The 22,813-nt window shown below is 40.2% G+C and overlaps 1 protein-coding gene across 3 annotated transcripts in view; it reads right to left on the bottom strand.

Annotated features, from left to right (window-relative positions):
* chl1b (cell adhesion molecule L1-like b) overlaps nt 1-22,813 on the bottom strand; it is a 102,664-nt gene that overhangs the window by 56,728 nt on the left and 23,123 nt on the right. For 2 of the 3 annotated variants that reach the window (XM_037534752.1, XM_017711695.2), the window contains exons 4-13: nt 20,665-20,773; nt 18,427-18,617; nt 17,758-17,880; nt 15,192-15,362; nt 12,451-12,486; nt 12,081-12,192; nt 10,356-10,525; nt 9,743-9,874; nt 6,904-7,044; nt 1,567-1,678 (exon numbers count right to left, since the gene is read on the bottom strand). In XM_037534752.1, the coding sequence (XP_037390649.1) occupies nt 1,567-1,678; nt 6,904-7,044; nt 9,743-9,874; nt 10,356-10,525; nt 12,081-12,192; nt 12,451-12,486; nt 15,192-15,362; nt 17,758-17,880; nt 18,427-18,617; nt 20,665-20,773 (1,297 nt within the window). The remainder of the gene's footprint in view (nt 1-1,566; nt 1,679-6,903; nt 7,045-9,742; nt 9,875-10,355; nt 10,526-12,080; nt 12,193-12,450; nt 12,487-15,191; nt 15,363-17,757; nt 17,881-18,426; nt 18,618-20,664; nt 20,774-22,813) is intronic. The other variant, XM_037534753.1, reaches the window with a different exon arrangement.

The raw sequence follows: 22,813 nt of genomic DNA, 5'->3' as shown, positions 1-22,813 counted from the left end.
AGCTTTATTGTTTGTTTTAGTGTTTCAGTAAATCTTTCAGTTAATACCTCAAATTCGTTGTACTTGTGATAATGACAATAAAGACCTAAAAAAATAATAAATAAAGCCTCACTCTAAACACTGGAGAAGGCTTTAGTACAGTACGCTTCACTGTACTTAGAGCGGACAAATACAACTTATAATTTGTTATGAGCAGTACTTATAATGCATTATGCTAACAATTCGTCATTCATAATAAGCATGGCTATGACATATAATGCATTTTTATAAATATTTATAGCCAAGTTTATGATGTCTCATGAATGCATTATAACATGTTATGAATGTGTTTACAAACGTGACATTCATAGAAAGAGTTACTTTTTTTTATATGTTAAACTTACATATAAAACCAATAAAAAATGTTAGATATAAGTTCTCCATAGAGGATGTGTTCATTTATTTTACTTTTTAATAAAACATATAATTTGACCAGGGCTCTTTAAACTTCTTTATATGTTTGTATGAGTTTCCTCTTGCAGCACAAATCACTGGTAGGATGTTACTATAATAAACCACCTACTCTGATTGACCAAGGCTGATAGTAAATACTAACATAGCTGCCACTGTTGTTGCTTAGAATCTGCCTATTGTGTTTTTCCCCACTTCTGGCAGCAGTTTGTGAAATTTAGAATATGACTTTTGGAATTTTGGCTTCTCAGTATGTTTGATTTATTTCCTCTACATAATGATGTGCTGCCTTTCAATGCAAAATTACATAAAAAGCCCAGTGTAATAATGTAGCAAAGTGGGTTCTTAGAAGAAAATCTAAGAGGGGCCATATAACAGAAACTACCAATAAAGTCTTAACTTAAGATCTAGCAGCTCAAGAAAAGATTTTTCACAATTTTGGGTTACAGAAGCAAAAAAAATTATTTTAATTTAGGAATGAAACTTTTGTACTGATGTACAAAAAGATCAAACAAAACTGAAGTGCAAAACTGAAGAGTCGCCGCTGCTCCGCAGTTTCAGTCTCCATTTCCCAAATGCTTTAAAAATGCAAAAAATGGACTTCCACAAAGGGGTTTATATTGTACTGTCTGCAGACTGTCTGTAATTGGAATCTTATAATAAATCTATAATAATTTAAAAACAAATATGTTTTAAAGTGGCTTAAAAAGTCATTGTCATTGGTGGTTCCTATCACCATCACTGTGAACAATTCTGACTCTGTTTCTCAAGAACGGAGCATTTCACACCAACTTGTCAATCTTAACCATTTAATTATGCAGAAATTTGGAAATTCGGTGGGGTTCTCCTTTAAGACATGAATCACAGTGCAAGCCTGCTTTCAGCACTTCACACAGAACGCATGAGAATGTAGAGCTCATACATTTCCTGCTGACAAAACACACACACTGTACAAGCACAAATAACCCTGTTTACATCATGAAGCCTCTGCTCTCCCCACAGCCAGTGCTGCTGAATAAAGTGGGGCAGCGGAGCGTTGGCCTGTGAGGGCTGCTGTGGCTGATATAGTAAGACCTGCAGTGCTCTCTGCTGGTCTGGGATGAGCTTTGTACTCACCAGCTGATGGCTGAGGGCGGAGAGCTGAAGACTCTGCAGTGCATGATCACTCCCTTCTCCTCCACCGCCGAGTACTGGACACCGTCTTCTGTCAGGATCAACGGCCGCAGGTCTGCAAAGAGAATTATTGTTACACGTTTAACTCTGAAATGATGGAAAGAAGTGGACGTTTCTGCTCTTTAATTTAAGGTTAATGGTGGTAGTTCTCAGTGCTCTCGTCACATTTATTCTGGCATGTAAGAAACATGAATATTTCTTTTATTTTTATACTGTTTATTACAAACTACCATTCTGAGCAGGCAAACACAAGACTCGGAAGACGCTTCACAGAAAGTACTACAGGGCATCCAACAATAAAGGCAGCACGGAGCTTCTCTTATACAGTAATAGACATCATAAAAGAATAAAGAAATCCTTTAATTCTGCTCCCGGACTCTACAGCAGCGTTCATCAACACATCTGTGATTTACACAAGCTTTTGTTCTTTTAAGAAACAAAACCTGTAACACACATTAAGGCCCGTCCCATTTCACCCCTCGCCCCTACCGCTTGGCTCTTAACCTGTCTGTATCTCTGAAGAATTGGGGGGGGGGGTGATAATAAATAATTGCCCCCCTCTTTGAAGGCGTATGATCCCTAAATGTAACTAAAGCCCAGAAGTGAGGAGCTGAACTTTCCCCTCCTCTGCTGTCCCTGCAGACGGGCAGGGTCGCCTACAGAGCGGCGCTGGTAGCTGTTAATGAAGTGATGCTCTTTTATTAGAGGGTCTCATTTCAGAGGGAAGATCTCAACCACTGCCCTGTAGCTCAGTTAGGGTGACACTCGAAAACAAGGGGTAGGGGTAAAAAGAAGAAATGGGACTGGGCCTCAAACCCATTGCATTCTCATATTAGAAACTATTGCACTCCTATATATTGTTGCTGTCTGGGCCAAAACCTCGTATCTCCATTTGTGTGGTTTTTTTTGGCATAATTTGAAAAAAAAAAAAAGGTTTCAAATTTAAAGTTATGATTTATATTGTGTCAAAATTTCATGATAAACAGACCAACAAAAAAAATATTTCTCCATTTACAACCATTAAAAATGAAGAATGTTCTTCCTTGTGATGTAAAGTTTCGTTCTGATAGCAGCAATATGCGATATTATAATTAATCCTTAATTAATCCACATAATTCCTTCTGTTTCTGTATTTTGTCTCTTGCCGTCTGAAATGAATGAAAATTTTTGGTAACACTTTATTTGAAGGCTACCTACATAAGGGCTTCATGACGCACTCATAAGCACTGAATAATGTGTTTATGAAGCTCTACTTGAACATTTATTAAGTGTCGGTTCTCGCAACCTGACATAAGATGTTTTATGAAATAAATGACATTGTACTGACATAATAAGAATAAATGTTGAACATATTTACAGCACTAAACATTTAAAACACTATACATAACTGTTTATGTCAGCATTCTTAAGACGACATTGTACTGATATCAGGTGAAATATGCCTGGAAACCACCCCCTCTTCCCTCCATGGCGTGGATAAGATGATTGATGCAATTATGTATAGGGTTTAAATATGTTTAGTGCTGTAAATATGTTCAACGTTTATTCTTATTATGTCAGTACAATGTCATTTATTTCATAAAACATCTTATTTCAGGTTGTGAGAACCGACATAAGCACTTAATAAATGTTCAAGTAGTGCTTCATAAACACATTATTCAGTGCTTATGAATGTGTTATGAAGCCCTTATGTAGGTAGCCTTCAAATAAAGTGTTACCACATTTTTTAGCATATTTATTTAGTTGATTTAGTTTCGTTTAGATTTACAGGGACACCCACATTAATCCCATTTCTGTAAATGTGCTAGTTTAGCCAACTTTGAGTTAAGACTTTTACATTTAATATCCAGAGTTCTTCAGAACTCTTGGCGGAAAGATTGGTGGAAGTCAATTTAAATAAACTATTTTTTTGCATTTTATAACTTCTTGTTTGCACAAACCTCAAATAACTCACACCTCCAGAGTGTTGTGTAATTGTTTTGGGTAAGAAAAGTACCAAGACATTTTAAGTAAGTTACACTGAAACTTCTAACAGGTAATAAGTTGATAACAAGCTGAAAAGAGATTTTTCGTAGAAACTCTTCGGAATAACAAACTAGTACATATAAACAAGCTCACATAAAATGTCAGTGTAATTTCACACATTTAACCAGATTATGAATAATAAAATGATAAGAACAGAGAAAAAAACACACAAAGGATTAATGTTTACTTCTGTAGCCCAGTTTTGGTTCTGTGGAATAGACACATATATACATTACAAGGTTCTTCAAGTGCCTTTGCACTGGGTTTTTACCCCAAATAACCACCTAGTAGTTTGAGATTTGTTTGGATTCACTTTCCTACTTAAACATGTAAACATATTGAAAAAAAACACACATTCACTCTCAGAAAAAAGGTACGACTCTGTCACTGGGGCAGGTCCCTTCTTGTCACTGTGGTGGTCCCCTCAGGGGTACATCCCAGTACCTTTAGTCAGGGAACATAACTGTACCAGAATCCACTGAGATGATATTTTCTAAGACGTATTGACTCCAGACACCCCGTCTCATCTCCAGGCTTTTTATTAAATGGCTCTGCTTTAAAACAGTTTATAAAACAATACAAATATCTACTTTTCCACTGGGAAAAACTTATTTAAGGTACACAACTGGACCTTAAAACCACTGCTGTACCAGTCACAGGGCCAGTTCCCTAACCTCCAGCCCACGACTGCCCAAGGTGAGTGAAAACCTGCAGCCACAGCGGCCCTTCGCGGAAAAGACTGGACAACAATTTTGCGAAATCGATGGAGTTCCCCTTTAAAGGTGACAATGTCTATGAATGTATCACTGATGATATTACGGGTTTACGACTGTGCCAGCTTCTGTGGTCCGACCAGCTTTCTGTGCTTCAGCGTTATCAGTTCACACCGAAATCTCACCTATGATCCCCAGAATACCACAATCCTGCTCAACCAAAGGAAAGATATATCACATGACTCTTACAGTGGGAATTCTGGCTTTGAGAGGAAAACGCAGCCCTATTTTTTATCTTCTCTCTCTCTTCTTGAAAAACAAGATAGAGCTCAGTCTCTTGTTTTATCTGGTCAGATGAAAGCAGCACATGCTTTGCTTACTGCATGTGAATGGGAAGAGGAAGGACAAACTTGTTAGCATATAAAAGAACCTCATTTCCACAGGAGGAAGCTGAGGGACTCGAGGCTGTACGAGCCACCTCATAAAGGAACAACACTCCTCATTATACTGCACACTCCCTTTCACAGAAAGCCCAACCGCACTGGCCATATCAGTGCTCTCCTTATGTCCAGGGCAACACCAACAAAGAAGCAGGCGTTTATTCTTTTGCCGGGTAACATTGTGCTGCTTTCCTGTGCTTTCTATTCAGGCTTAATGGACTGAAGGCAAATCTCTGAGCATATGTCAGAGCAGATTTGGTGATTCAACTGCAACAGCCAACTGTGACAGTACACTGTTAATTACTGCCAGGATTTCATGATGTTAAACACGACTTTTTCATAATAAAATAAAGGTTTTTTTTTTTTTTGGCAATAAATTTATTCAACAGATTTTAAGATCTTTTCTGTAATTTCACAGCAAATAAATGTGTTCTATCAGGTCGAGGTCAGGACTCTGTGCAGGCCAGTCAAGTTCTTCCACACCAAACTGGCTCATCCACGTCTTTATGGACCTGCTTTGTGCACTGGTGTTCAGTCATGTTGGAGCAGGAAGGGGCCGTCCCCAAACTGTTCCCACAAAGTTGGGAGCATCAAATTGTCCAAAATCTCTTGGTGCTGAAGCTTTAAGAGTTCCTTACACTGGAACTAAGGGGCCGAGCCCACCTCCTGAAAAACAACCCCACACCATGATCCCCCCTCCACCAAACTTTACACTCAGCACAAAGCAGTCAGACAAGTACCGTCTCCTGGCAACCACCAAACCCAGACTTGTCCATCAGATTCCCAGATGGAGAAGCGTGATTGGTCACTCCAGAGAACACGTCTCCAATGCTCTAGAGTCCAGTGGCGGCGCTTTACTCCACTGCATTCCACGCTTTGCATTGCGCTTGGTGATGTAAGGCTTGGATGCAGTTGCTCGGCCATGGAAACCTATTCCATGAAGCTCTCTACGCTGTTCTAGAGCTGATCTGAAGGCCACATGAAGTTTGGAGGTCTGTAGTGATTGACTCTGCAGAAAGTTAGTGACCTCTGCGCATTATGCCCCTCAGCATCCGCTGACCCCGCTCTGTCATTTTACGTGGCCGACCACTTCGTGGCTGAGTTGCTGTCGTTCCCAATCGCTTCCACTTTGTTATAATCCCACTGACAGTTGACTGTGGAATATTTAGTAGTGAGGAAATTTCACGACTGGACTTGCTGCACAGGTGGCGTCCGATCACGGTACCACGCTGGAGTTCACTGAGCTCCTGAGAGCGACCCATTCTTTCACTAATGTCTGTAGAAGCAGTCTGCAGGCCTAGGGGCTCGGCTTTATACACCTGTGGCCATGGAAGTGACTGGAACACCTGAATTCAAAGATTTGGATGGATGAGTGAAAACTTTTGGAAATATATATGGAAGTATATATGGTGTAAATCTCGCTGCCACTGGACTCTGGAGCAGTCGAAACCCATTTTGTGGAGTGATGAATCACACTTCTCTATGGATGACTCAGGGTTTGGCGAATGGCAGGAGAACATTACCTGCCTGACAGCATTTTGCCACTGTAACATTTGGTGGAGGAGGTATAATGCCATAGGGTTGTTTTTTAAGGGATGGCCTAGAACCCTTAGTTCCAGTGAAGAGAAATCTTAATGCTTCACCAGGACATTTTGGACGATTGCACACTTCCAACTTTGTGTGAACAGTTTAGAGTCCTGACCTCAACCCCATCAAACACCTTTGGGATGAATTAGAACAGAGATTGTGAGCCAGGCCCTCTCGTCCAACATCAGTGTCCGACCTCACAAATGCGCTTCTGGTCAAAAAATCCAACAGACACTCTCAAAAATCTGTAGGAAGCTTCCCAGAAGAGTGGAAGCTGTTAGAGCTGCAAAGGGGAACCAACTCCATACGAATGCCTATGGATTTAGAATGGGATTCAGAAAAGCTCCCGTAGGTGTAATCTGTAGGTTCCCCAATATTTCCTTCTGCTATAATCTCTTGTTTATTATTTTTGCAGAGTGTGTTGTATCCTGGGCAATTATTTTAAAAGGTAAAATTGATTCAGGAATAACAGGCAAAGCATGCTAAGAGTTTCACCTCCTGCTTGCTGTACTCACTCATGATCATGATGTTCGCATTGGTCAGTATGGTCCCATGTCGGTTGGAGGCTTCACACTGGTAAACTGCACTGTCAGAAGGGCTGGCGTTGTGGATGAAGATCGTGTCGTCATAGCCTCTTCTGTTACCTGCTGGAACCTCTGAAACAGACACGGATACAAAACAGCATCAGAGAACATGCACCTGCATCCTCAGTCATTTTAATATTACTATAATTAATTAATATGATCATATACAAGCGAGATTTCCTAGCAAACCTTCTATAAATAAGTGAAAACACTCATCTCACTCAACTGGGTGTAAACCGATAGGAATAAAAGAAATAAAGGGGTCAATCTTTACCCGTACTTCTCTGCCAAATGGTGACACCCATTGGTTTCAAAATATTTACACATGAATAAGCATTGTGGATTTACAATAGATTATAATAATACATTTTATTAATTCAACTATTTAATTAGGCTAATTTGGGGGAAAAATAGTATTGTATATGTAAATATTTGCACCAGTATGAGTGACAGTTCTACACTCTTAAAAAAAGGATGGTGCTTTCAGGGTTCTTCAGCAAAGAAAATGGTTATATCTAGAACCGTGGACACATAAAGAACCCTTTGCATGATTAAAAGGGCTCTTCAGATTGACGCAAAACGTGCTGTAGATGGATCTATATAGCAACAGGAGAACCCTTTTGGGTGCTATGTAAAACCCTTTTCAAAAAGGTTCTATATAGAACCACCATCATTTTTAAGAGTGTCATTTGGAAGTGGAGCTCCTTGTGATGGAGGCACTCAAACGTTTCAGCTCTGGGCCAAAAGAGAATCAGAATCCTTGATGGATCACAGAGGCAAACTGCAGTTGTTACAGTTGTAACCATTTATGTAAAAGAATAAACACTTTAATCATTTAAAAAGATAAAAGAGAACGAAGATAAAGAGAAATTTGCAACATGAACACAAGATTTAAGTTCTTATGAATACAGTAAAGTGACTGCGATAATAAATATTAAACATCTAGTATAAAGCAGTTCAAAATTTTTGTACTTATACGGCAATTTGATCATTTTACCCAAGTAGGCAAAGGTGGTGTTAGGAGTCTTGCCCAAGGACTCTTATTGATATAGCGTAGGGTGGGGGATTGAACCCCAGTCTACAGCGTAGAAAGCAGAGGTGTTAACCGCTACACTAACCAACCACCATTGTACGTTCTACCTCTCAGTTATTGCACACAATGAATATTATTACACGTATGTACAGAACAGCTTGGTATTGAGTTTTGCACAGATGAACCATAGTATCATACACTGAGGGAGGAGTTATAGAGTTTGATGGCCATAGGTAAGAATGACCTCCTCTGGCGCTCCTGTGGTCATTTCGGTAGAATGAGTCTTGCACTGAATGAGCTCCTGTGTATCATTTCAACAGTAGTTTGGAAAAGAAAACCTGCCGAATCCACGTTTCACACCAAAGAGGACACTTTGATGAAGATGAAACTGAGTGCTGCAAAATAACCTTTTCAGGTTATTGTTTTATTACTTAGGGGGGAATTCCACCAATTTTTCGAAATGTCAACTGGAAAAGTCATTTAGAGTGGTCAGTTGAAACGCCTCATTATAGAGACACTTCCTGAGTTGGATCTCTTTATAGTGGTAGTGATAGAAACCAGAATTCATGATGTCTTTAACTGAAGTAAAGCCATATTTACTATCCAAAACCACCAGCGATGGACGAAGTACACAAACCATGTACCTGAGTTAAAGTAGAGACACCCATAGTAGAATATTCCTCCAGTAAAAGTAGAAGTTCCTCCCTTTAGACCTCCACTTGAGTAAAAGTACTAAAGTATTTCCCTTCAAATGTACTTAAGTATAAAGTAAAAGTACTAAAAGAGTAATTCTGGCTCTGATGCCCTGTTATCATTTTTATAACCAGACTGGCTTCATGAACTCATTTCAGGTGAAAGTCCTCCAGCGTCTCTCTTGGTAAACCAGTCTTTTAATAGAACGTCATTAATTAGTGACGCTGACGTCTATTAAAATGATCAGAAGCACAAAACACCGAAGGTAAACAGTTTCCATCAGGGAGAACCGAGTGGCTCTGAAATCACTTTTTACACACAAGCAAAGTTTCAGTTTCAGATTTATTTACAACTTAGTTCCAAGTTTAAGTTGAATAAAAACTGGCTTTAAACTCAGGATCACAGATGAGCTCCTTTACTATGTTGATCTGTAGGCGTCTGTTCATAAACATAAACCAGCCCAAACTCATTTACTATAAAATGAAATGGTGTTTGTAGAAATTCAGAAAAAAGCCGCGTCAGTCTCGACTGCATATGTGGACATATTTCTATATTGTGCTCTATTTACACAAAGTTAGGTTAGTTCATCATTTATGTTGAACAGACTCTCCCAAAGTTTTACGCTGCTGCGCTGACGTTGAACCGCGTGCTGCACTGGGTCGGTATGACCAACAGGTCAAAACCAGCTCTAAACAAAGTGACCGCTGGGCCCTGATTGGTGCTCTGGCTTTGCGCTTCTTTCGTTTTGACATGTTACGTTTTTATACACACAGAAACCAAAAGGAACGACAGATTTCTCAAAATGTAGGAGGAAAAAGTCGGATATTAGACTCTGAAATGTAGTGGAGTGAAAGGAAAAAGTCGCCCAGAACGGAGAAACTTCAGTACAGATACACCAAAAATACTAAAGTACAGAAACCAATTACATTTACTCAGTTACTCAGTTACTCAGTTACTCAGTTACTGTCTACCACTGCTTCTGAGTTTTGATATGTAGTGTTCATAATAGCACAACAGTGGTCATGCAGAGAGAAACAGTCGAACCTTTGAGAGGACGTCCATTTACCCTCCACGCCACGGTGGGGGTCGGATTGCCTGATGCAGCACATTTGATGACGACATCAGCACCGATCATATTCAGCTGGCTCTTGGGTTCTACATCCCACTTAGGAGGTTCTATACAAAACAGTGACATTTAAGAATAGTTAGGGTCCCCATACATGGTTGCTAACAGCAAAAAAAAAAGTAAAGTTTTATTATTTAGACCATTTGAAGATGCTGCGAACTTTTCTTGGGCCAATAGAAATGCTCCAAAAGTACCAATTACCAATTACCAAATACCAATAAACAATAACATTCATGCTCAGCATTACTGCATTTAAACTACAGCATAAACATTGTAACTTCTCAAACACCAAAATGTGAGTCAGAGCATAAATAAATAGATAAATAAATAGATAAATAAATAAAATGCTTTCAAATTTGCAGAAAAATGCCACATATCAGTATGTCTACCATAAAGGACGTGGATTTTATTTTGCATTTGACTAAATTTCACTGTTTAATGTCTGACATGACTAAATGATTGACATGCAATAATAATAACTCAATGTATCTATAGTCCCAAAAGTATTCGGATAATAAACGCATATCTCACCTTCTACCGTCACATGGAAGTAGTGCACAGCTTCTCCGTGGGCATTCTTAGCCTTGCACATGTATATCCCTTCGTCCCCTTCCTTCACATCGTCTATGGTGAGGAGCTTGCCATGATTCTCCACCACGGCCCGGTCAGGAAGCTTCAGCCATTCAATCTTCGGAGTTGGGCTGGTGAAGTAAAGGCCACAATGAGTGACTTATGGCCACTGAATAAGCGCTGACCTCCGTATGGCATTTAGAGTGATATTTGCAGAGAGACTGCACTGAACTGGACTGGACTGGACTGGACAGTGTCCGGTCTGACTTTATCTGTGTAATGTCCTGACTGGGCTGTAATATAAAGCATGCTGAATGTTATCATCACACTTATAATTATTGATGCAACTCTGGATTAGTTATGCCTATAATATGTGCTTTTAGTTTACTTCATACCACTCAGTGCCTTCTGTAATGTAAATACAACACATATGTCATACATATGCTATGGATATGCAAATAGATATACTTTTATTTTTATTTCTCTTGTACTTTAACTTATGTCTAGATTTATTTCTATTTTTCTGCACAGTTTATGTAAGTTTATGTGCAATTATATGTTTTGCTACTGAAACACTGCAATTTCCCTTCGGGATCAGTGAAGTTCTGTCTATCTATCTACTAACAAATCAATAGCAAATGAAGTTAATTTAATTCCTTTGAAGTTCCTGAGATTCTAGGTATTAAGTGGGGAAGTGTGACGTACAAAGTATAAAGTAGAAGTCTGAGGTACAAAATACAAATTCTAAGTCTGAAGTACAAAGTAAAAGTTTGAGGTACTTAGTACAAAGTAAAGGTCTGAGGTACTAAATACAAAGTAAAAGTCTAAGGTATAAAATAAAAAGTAAAAGTCTAAGGTATAAAATACAAAGTAAAAGTCTAAGGTATAAAATAAAAAGTAAAAGTCTAAGGTATAAAATACAAAGTAAAAGTCTAAGGTATAAAATAAAAAGTAAAAGTCTAAGGTATAAAATACAAAGAAAAGGTGTGATGTACGAAGTACAAAGTACTAGATAAATCCTTGCAAGACAGCAGAAATAACTTACATTTGTTCTCACCAGGTTCTAGATATTAACTGGGTAAGTGTGAGGTCCAAAGTGCTGTTTAATTATTTTGGGTAAAAGGGGGTAAGTGCCCAGACAGTCTAACCACATTACACTAAAATGCCCAATCTGATTATGGACATAGTATAATACATCATAACTGTATTACAATTTGGAGTAACAAGGCAGTGATGCAAATTAATTAAACAAAACATGCAAAAATGTCTATGTTTTTGCTGAGATTAACATGTTGGAAAAAATAAAAAATGAAATAAACATGTGCCATACTTCTCAGGCCATATTTAATTAATTTTTTTCAATATGGAAATAACAGTAACTGTGCATTAAAAATGTGCAGAAGTGTGTTCAAAGGTGCCAAACCTTTGCATTATTTTTATATGTTATAATATAATATAATATAATATAATATAATATAATATAATATAATCATGTATTTAACATTTAACCTAGTTATATTAGGCGATTCAGTGTAATCTAGTTAGACTTTCTTGGAACTCACCATCATAATAACTCAAAATAACAGCCTTATTTACTTTGAAATGTGATCCTCACACCCACCTGGTTAGTATCTAGAACTCAGGGGACTGTAAAACAGCATTATGCAGTTAGAGAAGCCTACTTACTATCCTTCACCAATGCACTCTAACAGCAGTTCCTTTCCCTTCACGATATGTGTGTACGTGCGGTCACCAGAGGGCGACAGTAGACTGGGCTTCCTCTCCAGAATGGAATTTGCTGGAAAAAGAGGGAGACCATATGACAGGTGAGATTAAACGCTAAGCCTCTGCTTAGAAGCACATATGTGCAGAATCATTAAATGATACACTTTATTAAACACAAATCATGGCATATGGCATTGCATGAAAGAAAAATAATAGTTTCAGTGCCGAATAATCAGGTGCAACTCCTGGTGCTCCTGGTGAAGCATTCGAATGACTGTGATCGTTTGTTTCATGCTATTGTAGTAAAGCAGCCGTAGTGAACAGCACTCACCAGAGCTCCCGCCCCCAGAGTCGGTCACTGACTTGGCTGAAATGGAGTGGTGGAAAAAGATGGAAAACACATGGATGCACAAAATCATAAACTCAAATCATAAATGCAATGAACCATAAATGAGATACTTCGACATCTGCCAGCTATGATTAAAGTTGCAACCAGGGATCTAAAAAGCCATTTATGGCTTTGTATTTATATGTAAAATGCATATATATCATATCATAACAATCTTAAATCTACTAATTATATCTAGTACATGTCATTCTACACCTGATATTATAAATATTATATCATTCATCATTACGTGTTATGAAATAATGCAATTACTGCAATTACTTGTTTATTACTTGCCAATAGAACAAAACATTTCGCCTGGACAAAATTACTTATAACAAGGCAAAATGTCTAGAAATAGACTTTGAAAGACTTTATATTTTTACAACAACCTTAAATATTATATATAATGATTAGATACATGCTTTAGATCTTACTTTTCTAAACACACTGCCAACATGCATCTTATGTGATGAAGGGCTAAGCGCTTATTTTAAGACATATGCTTAAAACAAAGTAAACAGCCTGCCAATATAACTAAATATTAACTAATTTATTAACTGCTGCTGGATATTGTTTTTCATTCCTTCAATAAATGAAATGAACGTGTAAAAAAACTCATCTTTTCTGGGTGATATTAAATTTGGTTGAGCATCTGAAGCAAATAAGTTTGACAAACATGCAAAAATGAATATAGTAAAGAAAATGACTCAGGGCAAAGGGCTGGCTCTCGCTCTGGGTTTAATTTCAGGATGGCTACCGAAGGCTGCAAAAATCCCCAGTTGTGACTTTAATGCCGGCCAGTGAAAACAAAACTGAAGTCCAAGATCATGACTGGTGCCAAATAAGCTCTCAAACACACAGTGGGTGACACCACATGTCCGACATGCAAATGAAACACCATGACTTTACCAACCCCACGTCTCAGGTCAACCTGAGTGATTGTCACAGGCCTGGATGCCATCATGTGATAGGATAACAACACATTGCTGCTGTCATAACAAACCTTGAATCTCCAAAACATTTCAATTGAAAGAAAAATGTTCTCAAACACCTCAATCGCTCATTTGATGTAGTATGTAAACATTATTAAAGATAGAGTTCACTGCCCAGGCCATACAGTCCATAAGTGGAAACGAATCGCAGAAACAGCCCATTTTGAATTCACTGGTTTTGAGTTGTCTTGTGAACAGTTCTCAGTCTCAGTCCACCTATCCTGGTCCTGAAGGCATACAGCACAACATGTATGTATGTAGCACATACAGAATTAGAATAAAACAATCCTCCTTCACAGTAAAATGAAGCTCTGCTGATCGTTCAACACAGTTTAACGGTAAATGGCCTTAAACACAGGAGTTGATGTAGAACTGCTGATTCAGCCCTTAAACCTGAAGATCAGGTGGGCTGGTCACCATAGCAATGCAGACAACAATCCCTCCTAGCTAGTAGATAATGCAAAGGTAAAGAGAAAAATGTAACACAAACATCAATAATTTGGAGACAAATGGACTTCTTTACGTTTATAATCACTCCGGTTTGTTTGCCGATACGTTTCATCTGCAATGAGAAACTGGCAAACGCTCAAAAGCCACAAAGCTGAAGCCACGGCTTCTTGTTCCACCTTAAATGGTCCAGCAGTTACATTCTGAAGCCTCGGTACCATTTAAGGTGGAATGGGAATATTCAAACACGAAGCTGGCGAATGAGAAGCGACTTCAGCCTCGTAAAAACCCAACGTTGAGAGACATTTTACAAGAAACTGTTCTACTTTTGTGAAAACGTTTCCTGCTGGAGATGCGAGAAAAGTGATTACAGCTGAGCTGAAGCTTAAAGCAGAGCAAAGTGCTCTTATACTAGTGCTGTAACATTTGACAGGGGAGAGACGAATGCGGATGAAGCAATGAAACCAGGGATAGACAGAATTCGAAACCCACAAAACCACAAAATCAGTTCCAAGTCAAAACACGAAAACGCCAAAAACCACCAGCTGAAGTACCAAAAGGGTGAAACCAAAAGACGAAGTCGGTAGTAACGAGAGAAAAGGTCATAACATGCAGTCATAGGATATCTAGAAATCGCTCGGTACGTTCTTATGGTGGAGAAGCAACACCTCGCACCGAATCCTGCTTTGGACCAGTCTTAAATAGTGCCAAAGTAGGTCAACCTGTACAGGTGCGTCTGATCAATAATCAGGAGACTGCGAGTCCCGAGTCATGTGATCTCCCGATGCCGTCTGGGAGATGGAGTCCGAGACAGCATCCGAGTCCGCCTGAGGCGTGACAAGTACATCAGCACAAACTGAGACATATTTACAGCCAAGATGGTAAAATGGACATAACATGTTGTGGCTCCCAAAGTGGTTTGATATTTATTAAAAGGATAAAACGGTTTTTAGCATTTGGGCTGCCGATCCCTGTGTTAGGGGATATAGAGAGGTTTGAAAATGGTCAGATAAAAATAGAACAAGACCGGTTTAGTTACATAAAACCACACAGACATCATACGTTGACCTCAGTGGAAAAACACTGACCATTTCTACTGGTCAGTTGATTATGAAAGTTCAGGGCAGCTGATGCTTTCAGATGATATAAAAACAGAAACACATGGAGTAACAAGGCTTTGATATGACGCCACCAGCATTTTCACTCTCAAACTCGCTCTTAAAGTGAGGTGCGGTCACATACTGCTGGTAACGATGACGGACATGGCTGTCTTCTGGACGATGGTGCGAATGCGGGGGAAAGCGGCGAAGCAGCAGTAATCCCGCCGGCTGTCCTTCTGAACGGCGTTGGAGAAGTACAGGTTTCCATTCAGGCCCACGGTCACTCTCTCGTCCTGCTCTATGTGCTGCAGACCTTTATAAGAGCCAGACAGGGTGCAGAAAATCCGCTCAGTACCTTAACTTTATGAGTTAAAGAACCCTTAGTAAAGAACCAGAGGGTTCTCTGAATCATGAAAGGGTTCTTCAGACTGATGGAGAATGTGCTGTAGCTGGTTCTATATAGAACCTTCTTAAAAAGGGTTTCTTTATTGTAACAAGCTTGACATTAACAGCAGAAGAACCCTTTTGGGTGAACCATATACCACGAATTCTACATCAATCTGAAGTGGTTCCATACAGAACCATTTAGCTTCAATATGGAACCCTTAGGCAAATGCATGGACTGTATCGTGAAAGTGTTCTTCAGATTGATGGAGAATGTGCTGTTGATCGTTCTATATAGAACCTTCTTAAAAAGGGTTCCTCTATTGTAACAAGCTTGACATTGTAACACCTTTTTGGTGTTCAATCTGAAGAATCAATCTGAAGAACCTTTTAATCATGCCAAAGGTTCTTCATGGTTCTATATAGAACCGTTTAGCTTTACTAAGGCAGCTAGGGAAATACAGTATATGGACGGTATCGTGAAAACGTTCTTCAGATTGATGGAGAATGTGCTGTAGATCGTTCTATACAGAACCTTTTCAACAAGGACCCCCCCAAAATAAAAGGTCCCAAAAGGGTTCCTCTATTGCAACAATGTACCAGTAGAAAAAGCCTTTCTCCCCATACAGAACCTTTATTAAAAAAGGCTCTGCACAGAACCATTACAAAGCATTCTCGATCAATCCGAAGAACACGTTTATGATGAATTCTTTAATCGTGCAAAAGGTTCTTTGAGTGCTGATGGTTTTATATTGCGGCTTGTAGGACCATCTTTTTAAGAGTGTTTGATGAAAACCAGTTGGGTGTGGTTCTCTAAAGAACCCATTAAAAAATGGTTCTGTACAGCAGCAAAAAGGGTTCCAGTATTGTTGAGCCCAAGAGCCTTTTTTGGTACAATATTGAGCCGTTTTTGCTGAGAGTTTTGAAATACACTCCACTGTGTTACTATAAAACATTTTAGCAAATGCAGAACAGCTATGATTTCGCACATACGATCACTTTATGAGGTAATAAGATTTGTCTTGATTCGGGGGTTTCAGCCACGGCGCGTTCCGCTGTGTTTAGAGCTCAGCTCGACGTTGCAGATCCTTTCACATTTTAATTTCCTGTTAAAGGCAGTGCAGCAATAGGATGATCATTAAGAGGATTTCTCAGTAGGTTTTACCACACAGTAAGTGCCTCTTACTAAAATCAACTCAAATGAGAGCAGACTCACATTCCTCCAGGACCAGCTTTGAGTAAATTAATAATTGCAAAAGGAAAATAATTAGGGGATCTAACATTTTATTGTTTGGCTGAATAATTTCAATATTTATTTTTATACAAGCAATAAACGCCGATCAGCCCTAACATTATTGCCATCATTTCTATGCTCACTGTCCACTTTATCAGCTCCACTTACTGTATAGCTGGTCTTTGTAGTTCTACAGTTACAGACTGTAGTCCATCTGTTTCTCTGATACTCTGTTACCCTGTTCTTCAGTGGTCAGGACCCCCATGGACCCTCACAGAGCAGGTACTGTTTGGGTGCTGGTATGAGTGGATCAGGCACAGCAGTGCTGCTGGAGTTTTTAAACACCTCAGTGTCACTGCTGGACTGAGAATAGCCCACCAAGCACAAATATCCAGCCAACAGCGTCCTGTGGGCAGCGTCCTGTGACCACTGATGAAGGACTAGAGGATGACCAACACAAACTGTGCAGCAGCAGATGAGCTGTCGTCTATGACTCTACATCTACAAGGTGGACCGACCAGGTAGGAGTGTCTAATAGAGTGGACACAATGTTTGTCCATCTGTTTCTCTGATACTCTGTTACCCTGTTCTTCAGTGGTCAGGACCCCCCATGGACCCTCACAGAGCAGGTACTATTTGAGTGGTGGATCCTTCTCAGCACTGCAGGATTCTACTATCTTTTCGAGTCAATGTTCTTTTTCAGTACTATACAGAACCATTTTTGCTGAGTGTACATCAGTGAATACTGGCATTAAATAATACACGTGAAATATGCTTTACTGCATTACTGTAGTAAATACTGGATGAATCTACGAAGAGTAACATCCAAAAAGTCTGGCCAGCTCTTACTGTGAGGTCTTTACATGCTTCCAAATGAAGGATCATTTAGATCCTGCCTGAATTCCCAGATGATGTTACTATTGGAATATAAGACGTTGACCAAAGGCATGTTCTACTTCAGTCAGTCTGACTACATGAAGAAATCTAAGTTCATTTCCTCTCCCCCACGCTATCTTGTAGAAAACCCATTTAATTATTAAGTGTGTTGTGGACTATTACACTTAAATTCACGCCATGCTTAGCAACTCACCAATGGTCATCCAGTAGATCTGCAGTGGTGGAATTCCTTTGGGCGGATTGCATTCCAGAATGACTGGCTGACCCTCTTCGACCTCGATTGGCTCAATTTTCTCTTTTGGGAACTTGGGAACATCTGGAAAAGACGGCAGACACAAGGCGAGGGTTCAAATCATGCAGATGCGATAATGCACTTTGCCAGCAGGGGGCAGCAAGTGGCCTGTCTGTCTTCTACCAACGTGAAGCAGGTTTTGATTTACAGCACTTTCCCAACCTTGATCCCAAAGCACAGTAATAACACACGCCATTACTGCTGCACCACCTCATGTCAAACTGCACTGAGTGACTGAAAAGCAGCCGTGTTTTGTCACTAGTACCCCCTGTGGCCTGGTTCCATCGGCGGAAGATTTATGTGGTGGTTTTTAGAGCACTGTGAGGAATGTATCTGGGAGTACGATGAAGAGAACGGCAAGTCCATTTTTCACCCGCTCCATCCGCCATGTCCACACATACAGGCTCAATGAAGAGAGAACAATGCTCAGGGGTTTTGTGGTGGGCAAACACAACGGACATCCCTCCCCCAACCAGGGCTGGAGCGGCCGTTTCAATGGATTCTGTTCTCTAAATCACACTGAAAGAACTGTAATGGAACACTGAAATGGAAGAGTTATACTTTACTCACTGGGAATAACGAATTCGATTTCCTCGGACATGGCTGTTCCAAGCTTGTTGGAGGCGTAGCAGCGATAACTGCCCTGGAATTCTGTGAGGTTGCCATTGTTCGGAATCACGAATGTGCCAGAATCTTCTTCGGTTATCAACCTGGGGTCCTGATAGGGATCAAAGTCTTGCCCATTCTTTGTCCATTTGAATCTCAAAAGAAGAAAAGCAAATAGAGAAACTAAGTCCTTAACCTCAGAAAAAGGGGTTATACAATAAGAGACTTTCAAATGTCTACAGTGACATGAATTATATTCATCTATAATACTTTAATCTCCATAGAATATTTGGGTGGTACTGTTCTATGTATAATACTTGCGTCGAATTCTATGATAAACTAGGATAATTGTTCCAAATTACTCCACGATTAGTAATACTACCCTGCAAAAAATGATACTTAGGCAAGTGAAAACATCCTAAATCTCGTTAATATATCTAATATCTCTCATTATGGTTTTCTTATTACTGTTATAATGCTCTATTCAGCACATTTTAGATGTTAGAAGTGTCTTGCTCTACTGGCTTGTATCAAGAAATATCTGTTAATAAAATATAATTATTTTTCTAGACAAAATAACTCAAATATTCATGTAATATTCTTGTAACAAAACTTCTTGATAAGCATTAGAGCAGTATAGACTGACTATAGAAATAATAAAGAACCATATAAAGTAGTGAAGTGTGTGTGTGTGTGTGTGTGTGTGTGTGTGTGTGAGCGTGGTCATATCCGATGTAAGAACCGGGCAGATTTCACCAGCCGCTTTGCGTCAGCTTTTTATTTGTTTGCTCTGTATTGTTTGTGGTATGTTTGTGATTTGCTTTGTTCTGAATTCTCCCTGCTGGCCTGGGAAGCAGCCGGAGCCTCTGCATCGCGGTAGCGGAGTTTGACTAGACTTCAAGCTGGGACACTTTTCATGGCGGTAGCGTAGGTTGACTGGGCCGTGAGCTGGGCCAATTATCATTGCAGTAACGGTTTCATTAGGCCACTTGTGGGGTCACTTGTTTGACAAGGTCATGAATGGAAACACTTTGCACCATGATAGCAGAGTTTGACTAGGCCATGAGCTGGTGACTTGGCACCATCACAGTGGAGTTTGATTAAGCTGCAAGCTGGGTGACTGTTGACCACAGTAGCAGACCTGGACTAGGCCACTATTAGGAGATTTTACCCTGTAACAGTAGAATCTGACATGGACACAAACTGGGACTTTTAAACTGTGGTCATGACGTTTGAACTGGACACTTTTTGTCACAGTAGTGGAGTTTGACTGGGCCAGTGACACATTTCACTATAGTGGCAGAGTTGGGCTACTGATGAGCCGGGACACTTCACCATGCTAGCTGTGTTTCAGTTGGCTTTGAGATGGGGATTTTGCACCGTGGTAGTGGAAATCAACTTGGCCATGAGCTGGGGCAAATTTTGCCATGGTGCCAGAGTTTGACAAGGAAGCAAGCCAGGGTTTGACTAGGCCATGGATTGGTGACTTTGCACGGAGATAGGAGAGCTTGACTAGCCTATGAGCTGGGGGTTTACACAGTGGACCGTGCAGTTTGACTGGGCCACGAGTAGAAGATTTTGCATGACAGCAGCCTGACAAAGCCGAGAGCTAGGGACTTTTCTCCGTAGGCCACGAGCCGGGACACATTTCATGATAGTAGAGCCTGAATTTTCTTCGCAGTCGTCAGGTTTGACTAGGCCGCAAGTCGGGGACCTATGCATCACGTTCAGAAGAGTTTTTATCCTTGCCAGTTGCTTGTGTGTTTACACATGTGTATGTTTTGTTTGCTGCCCATTTGAAATGGTAAAACATCCTTGGGTTTGAGAGGCACTATGTGAATTAAACTTATTATTATATACATTCCTGCCATGCGACTGCAGTTCTTTTTCATAAAGCAAATAGCATCAACCACCCAGTATTGACAGTCTTTTAAAAATGTGCAACAGACTGCAATGTGTATGCATATGAGAGTTTTCAAATTGAGGTGATCATATCTAAAATGACATCAAATAATCAGATAAGGCTTTGAAATATTCTTTGAAATGCTGGAGCTGTGGCTGTTTTTGAGGCGCACTTGGCAGCACTAATGAGCCAGCGTCTGTGGAACGCGTGAGTACATGTGCACTTATGTGTGTGTGTGTGTGAGTGTGTGTGAGTGTGTGTGTTGGGGTGGGGTGGGGTATGGAAGGTTGAGTGCTTACTCTGGTTCAGGGTTGCCTGTGGCTTCGCACTTCACGGTGAAGCTTTCATCAAAGGGGAAAGCGATCAGAGAGGCTGGAGACTGCTCCGTTATGGAGGGCAGCTGTTCAACTGGGTAAAGAGACCACAGGAGAATCACTCACACTACACTATTACACCGCAGAGGGAGAGAGCTATTCATAGACTTGTGTGCTTGAATGTTGAGATATTAAATAATGGTTATGGATGGTGATGCGTGGGTGCTCGAGAGGACCTAACGTGACCTTAGGCCTTGATTCTCTTGAATTCTTGATTGTTCTCGGGTCAAATGAGCTTGACAAGCTGCGCAAAATGCTAAACATAATTATATGCTGGGGGACAAAAATAATCAGAAGAACTGTAATCATAATCAATGGCTGAACCACGACCTGAGGTCAAGTAAACAGCCGGCTGGTGATTACTGACTGGAGTTTGTATTAGATTTAATGAACACCGATCGTTCCTGCCATTTAGGGATTACTCAGGAAGTTTAAGGGCAAAGACAGACTAACTAGTGTAACATTTTCCTAAAGTAAAGCTATCAGCTGAGATCAGTTCTCCGCTGGAGAGGAAAAGGAAAAGGCACTGCGTTCTTCCATCGCTGTTACTTTCCTCCGCTTTAAATCAATAAAAGAGCTGAAATGTTCTATTTCCTCCCGGCTACTTATACACGCTTGGTCACGAATCCAAAGTTCAACCTTGTGAAAAAGCAACAAGAACAGCACAATCATTTGCCTTTGACACGTGTCTAGTGGTTTAAAAGGTAGAACCGATATTTACAGCACCTGGCTGACGCTCTTATCCAGAGCGACTTACAATTTGATTATTTTTACACAGGTAGGCGAAGGTGGTGTTAGGAGTCTTGCCCAAGGACTCTTATTGGTGTAGTGTAGGGTGCTTGCCCTGGTGGGGGATCGCACCCCAGTCTACAAGGCAGAGGTGTTAACCAGAGGCAGAGCCACAGTCTCATGCCAGCAGTTTCACTTCAGCAGCCACTTGTTTTGATTTTCCTTGAGGTTAATCCGCATTTCAGTCATTTTACGTGGGTTTCCAATAAATATGCGATAAATCTGCTTGGGCTAACATTATTTTAACATATTTTAAGCTTTAGGCTAAAAAAAACTGAATGGTTTGAACACATATAGAGGTTAACAGGGTAAATATTACACAAACTACAGCTGATGTGGCCTGGGTAATCTAATGGGTTATGTAGACATACGGCTCGATTAACTTACCCATACTATGGGGGTTTATGTGGATGCTTACACTACATGTGCAGGAATAAAACTGTACCTTAAGCAGGATTAAACCGAGCATCATATGAAGCTTTAGGCTAAAACAAACTTTGGTTTTTTAATGTACCCTGCTGAGAAAACCCCAAAACCAGTAAGTGCTTCTTTTTTGTTTCTGATGGCTTGGTAATATGTTTTGCTTTATGGTTTAACCGGTTAGCAGTGGTTAATTCGCATATTGGCAACCGTTTCCCTTCCTGAATGGTAAGGCGACCCATATAACCAGCCGCTGTTCACACCAGAGACATTATAAAGGAGACCGGCCGCCAGTTAAAATAGGAATTGGACGCTTATAATGCTCAAGGACTTTGTTTACATAATCTAATCGAACTGTCCTACTGCACCTGTTTCACTGGCCTGAAACCACTGGAGTGACTGTGGCTCTGCAGTCGGAATCGGACCCTTCTCGGTAGGACGCTGGTTAATATGCAGCTGTTGTAGTAACTAGACGAGTCGTAGTAATGAGTAAATAATTCCCTCTTCCCACCAATTTAGCTGTGAAGCCGGCTTCCCATGATATCTGGCCTTAAAGCTTGCCCCTCACCAACTGTAACCAGCCACCCCTAAAATGAAACTCTGGCTACACCACTAATTCTACCTTATCTCTTAAAATGACCTGCCCATAAAACCCCTCTGTCAGTACCATCCCGCTGTGATTTTCAGCTAAGCACCTGGCTGGCTGTGGAAATGTACTGATTGTAACAGATAAGCCCAGGTGGCTGCAGGAGCTGTGTAGCAGCTTAGCCACACAGCTAAATCGCAGCTCACTTCACTACCTTATGAATACTGTGTAGTTATTAGCTTACTAACTCATCTTACTACATTACAAATAGTGCACGAT

This window comes from Pygocentrus nattereri, chromosome 26 (genome assembly GCF_015220715.1).
Source record: "Pygocentrus nattereri isolate fPygNat1 chromosome 26, fPygNat1.pri, whole genome shotgun sequence".
In the NCBI taxonomy this organism is placed as follows: domain Eukaryota; kingdom Metazoa; phylum Chordata; class Actinopteri; order Characiformes; family Serrasalmidae; genus Pygocentrus; species Pygocentrus nattereri.
This window is presented reverse-complemented; position numbering and strand designations above follow the sequence as displayed.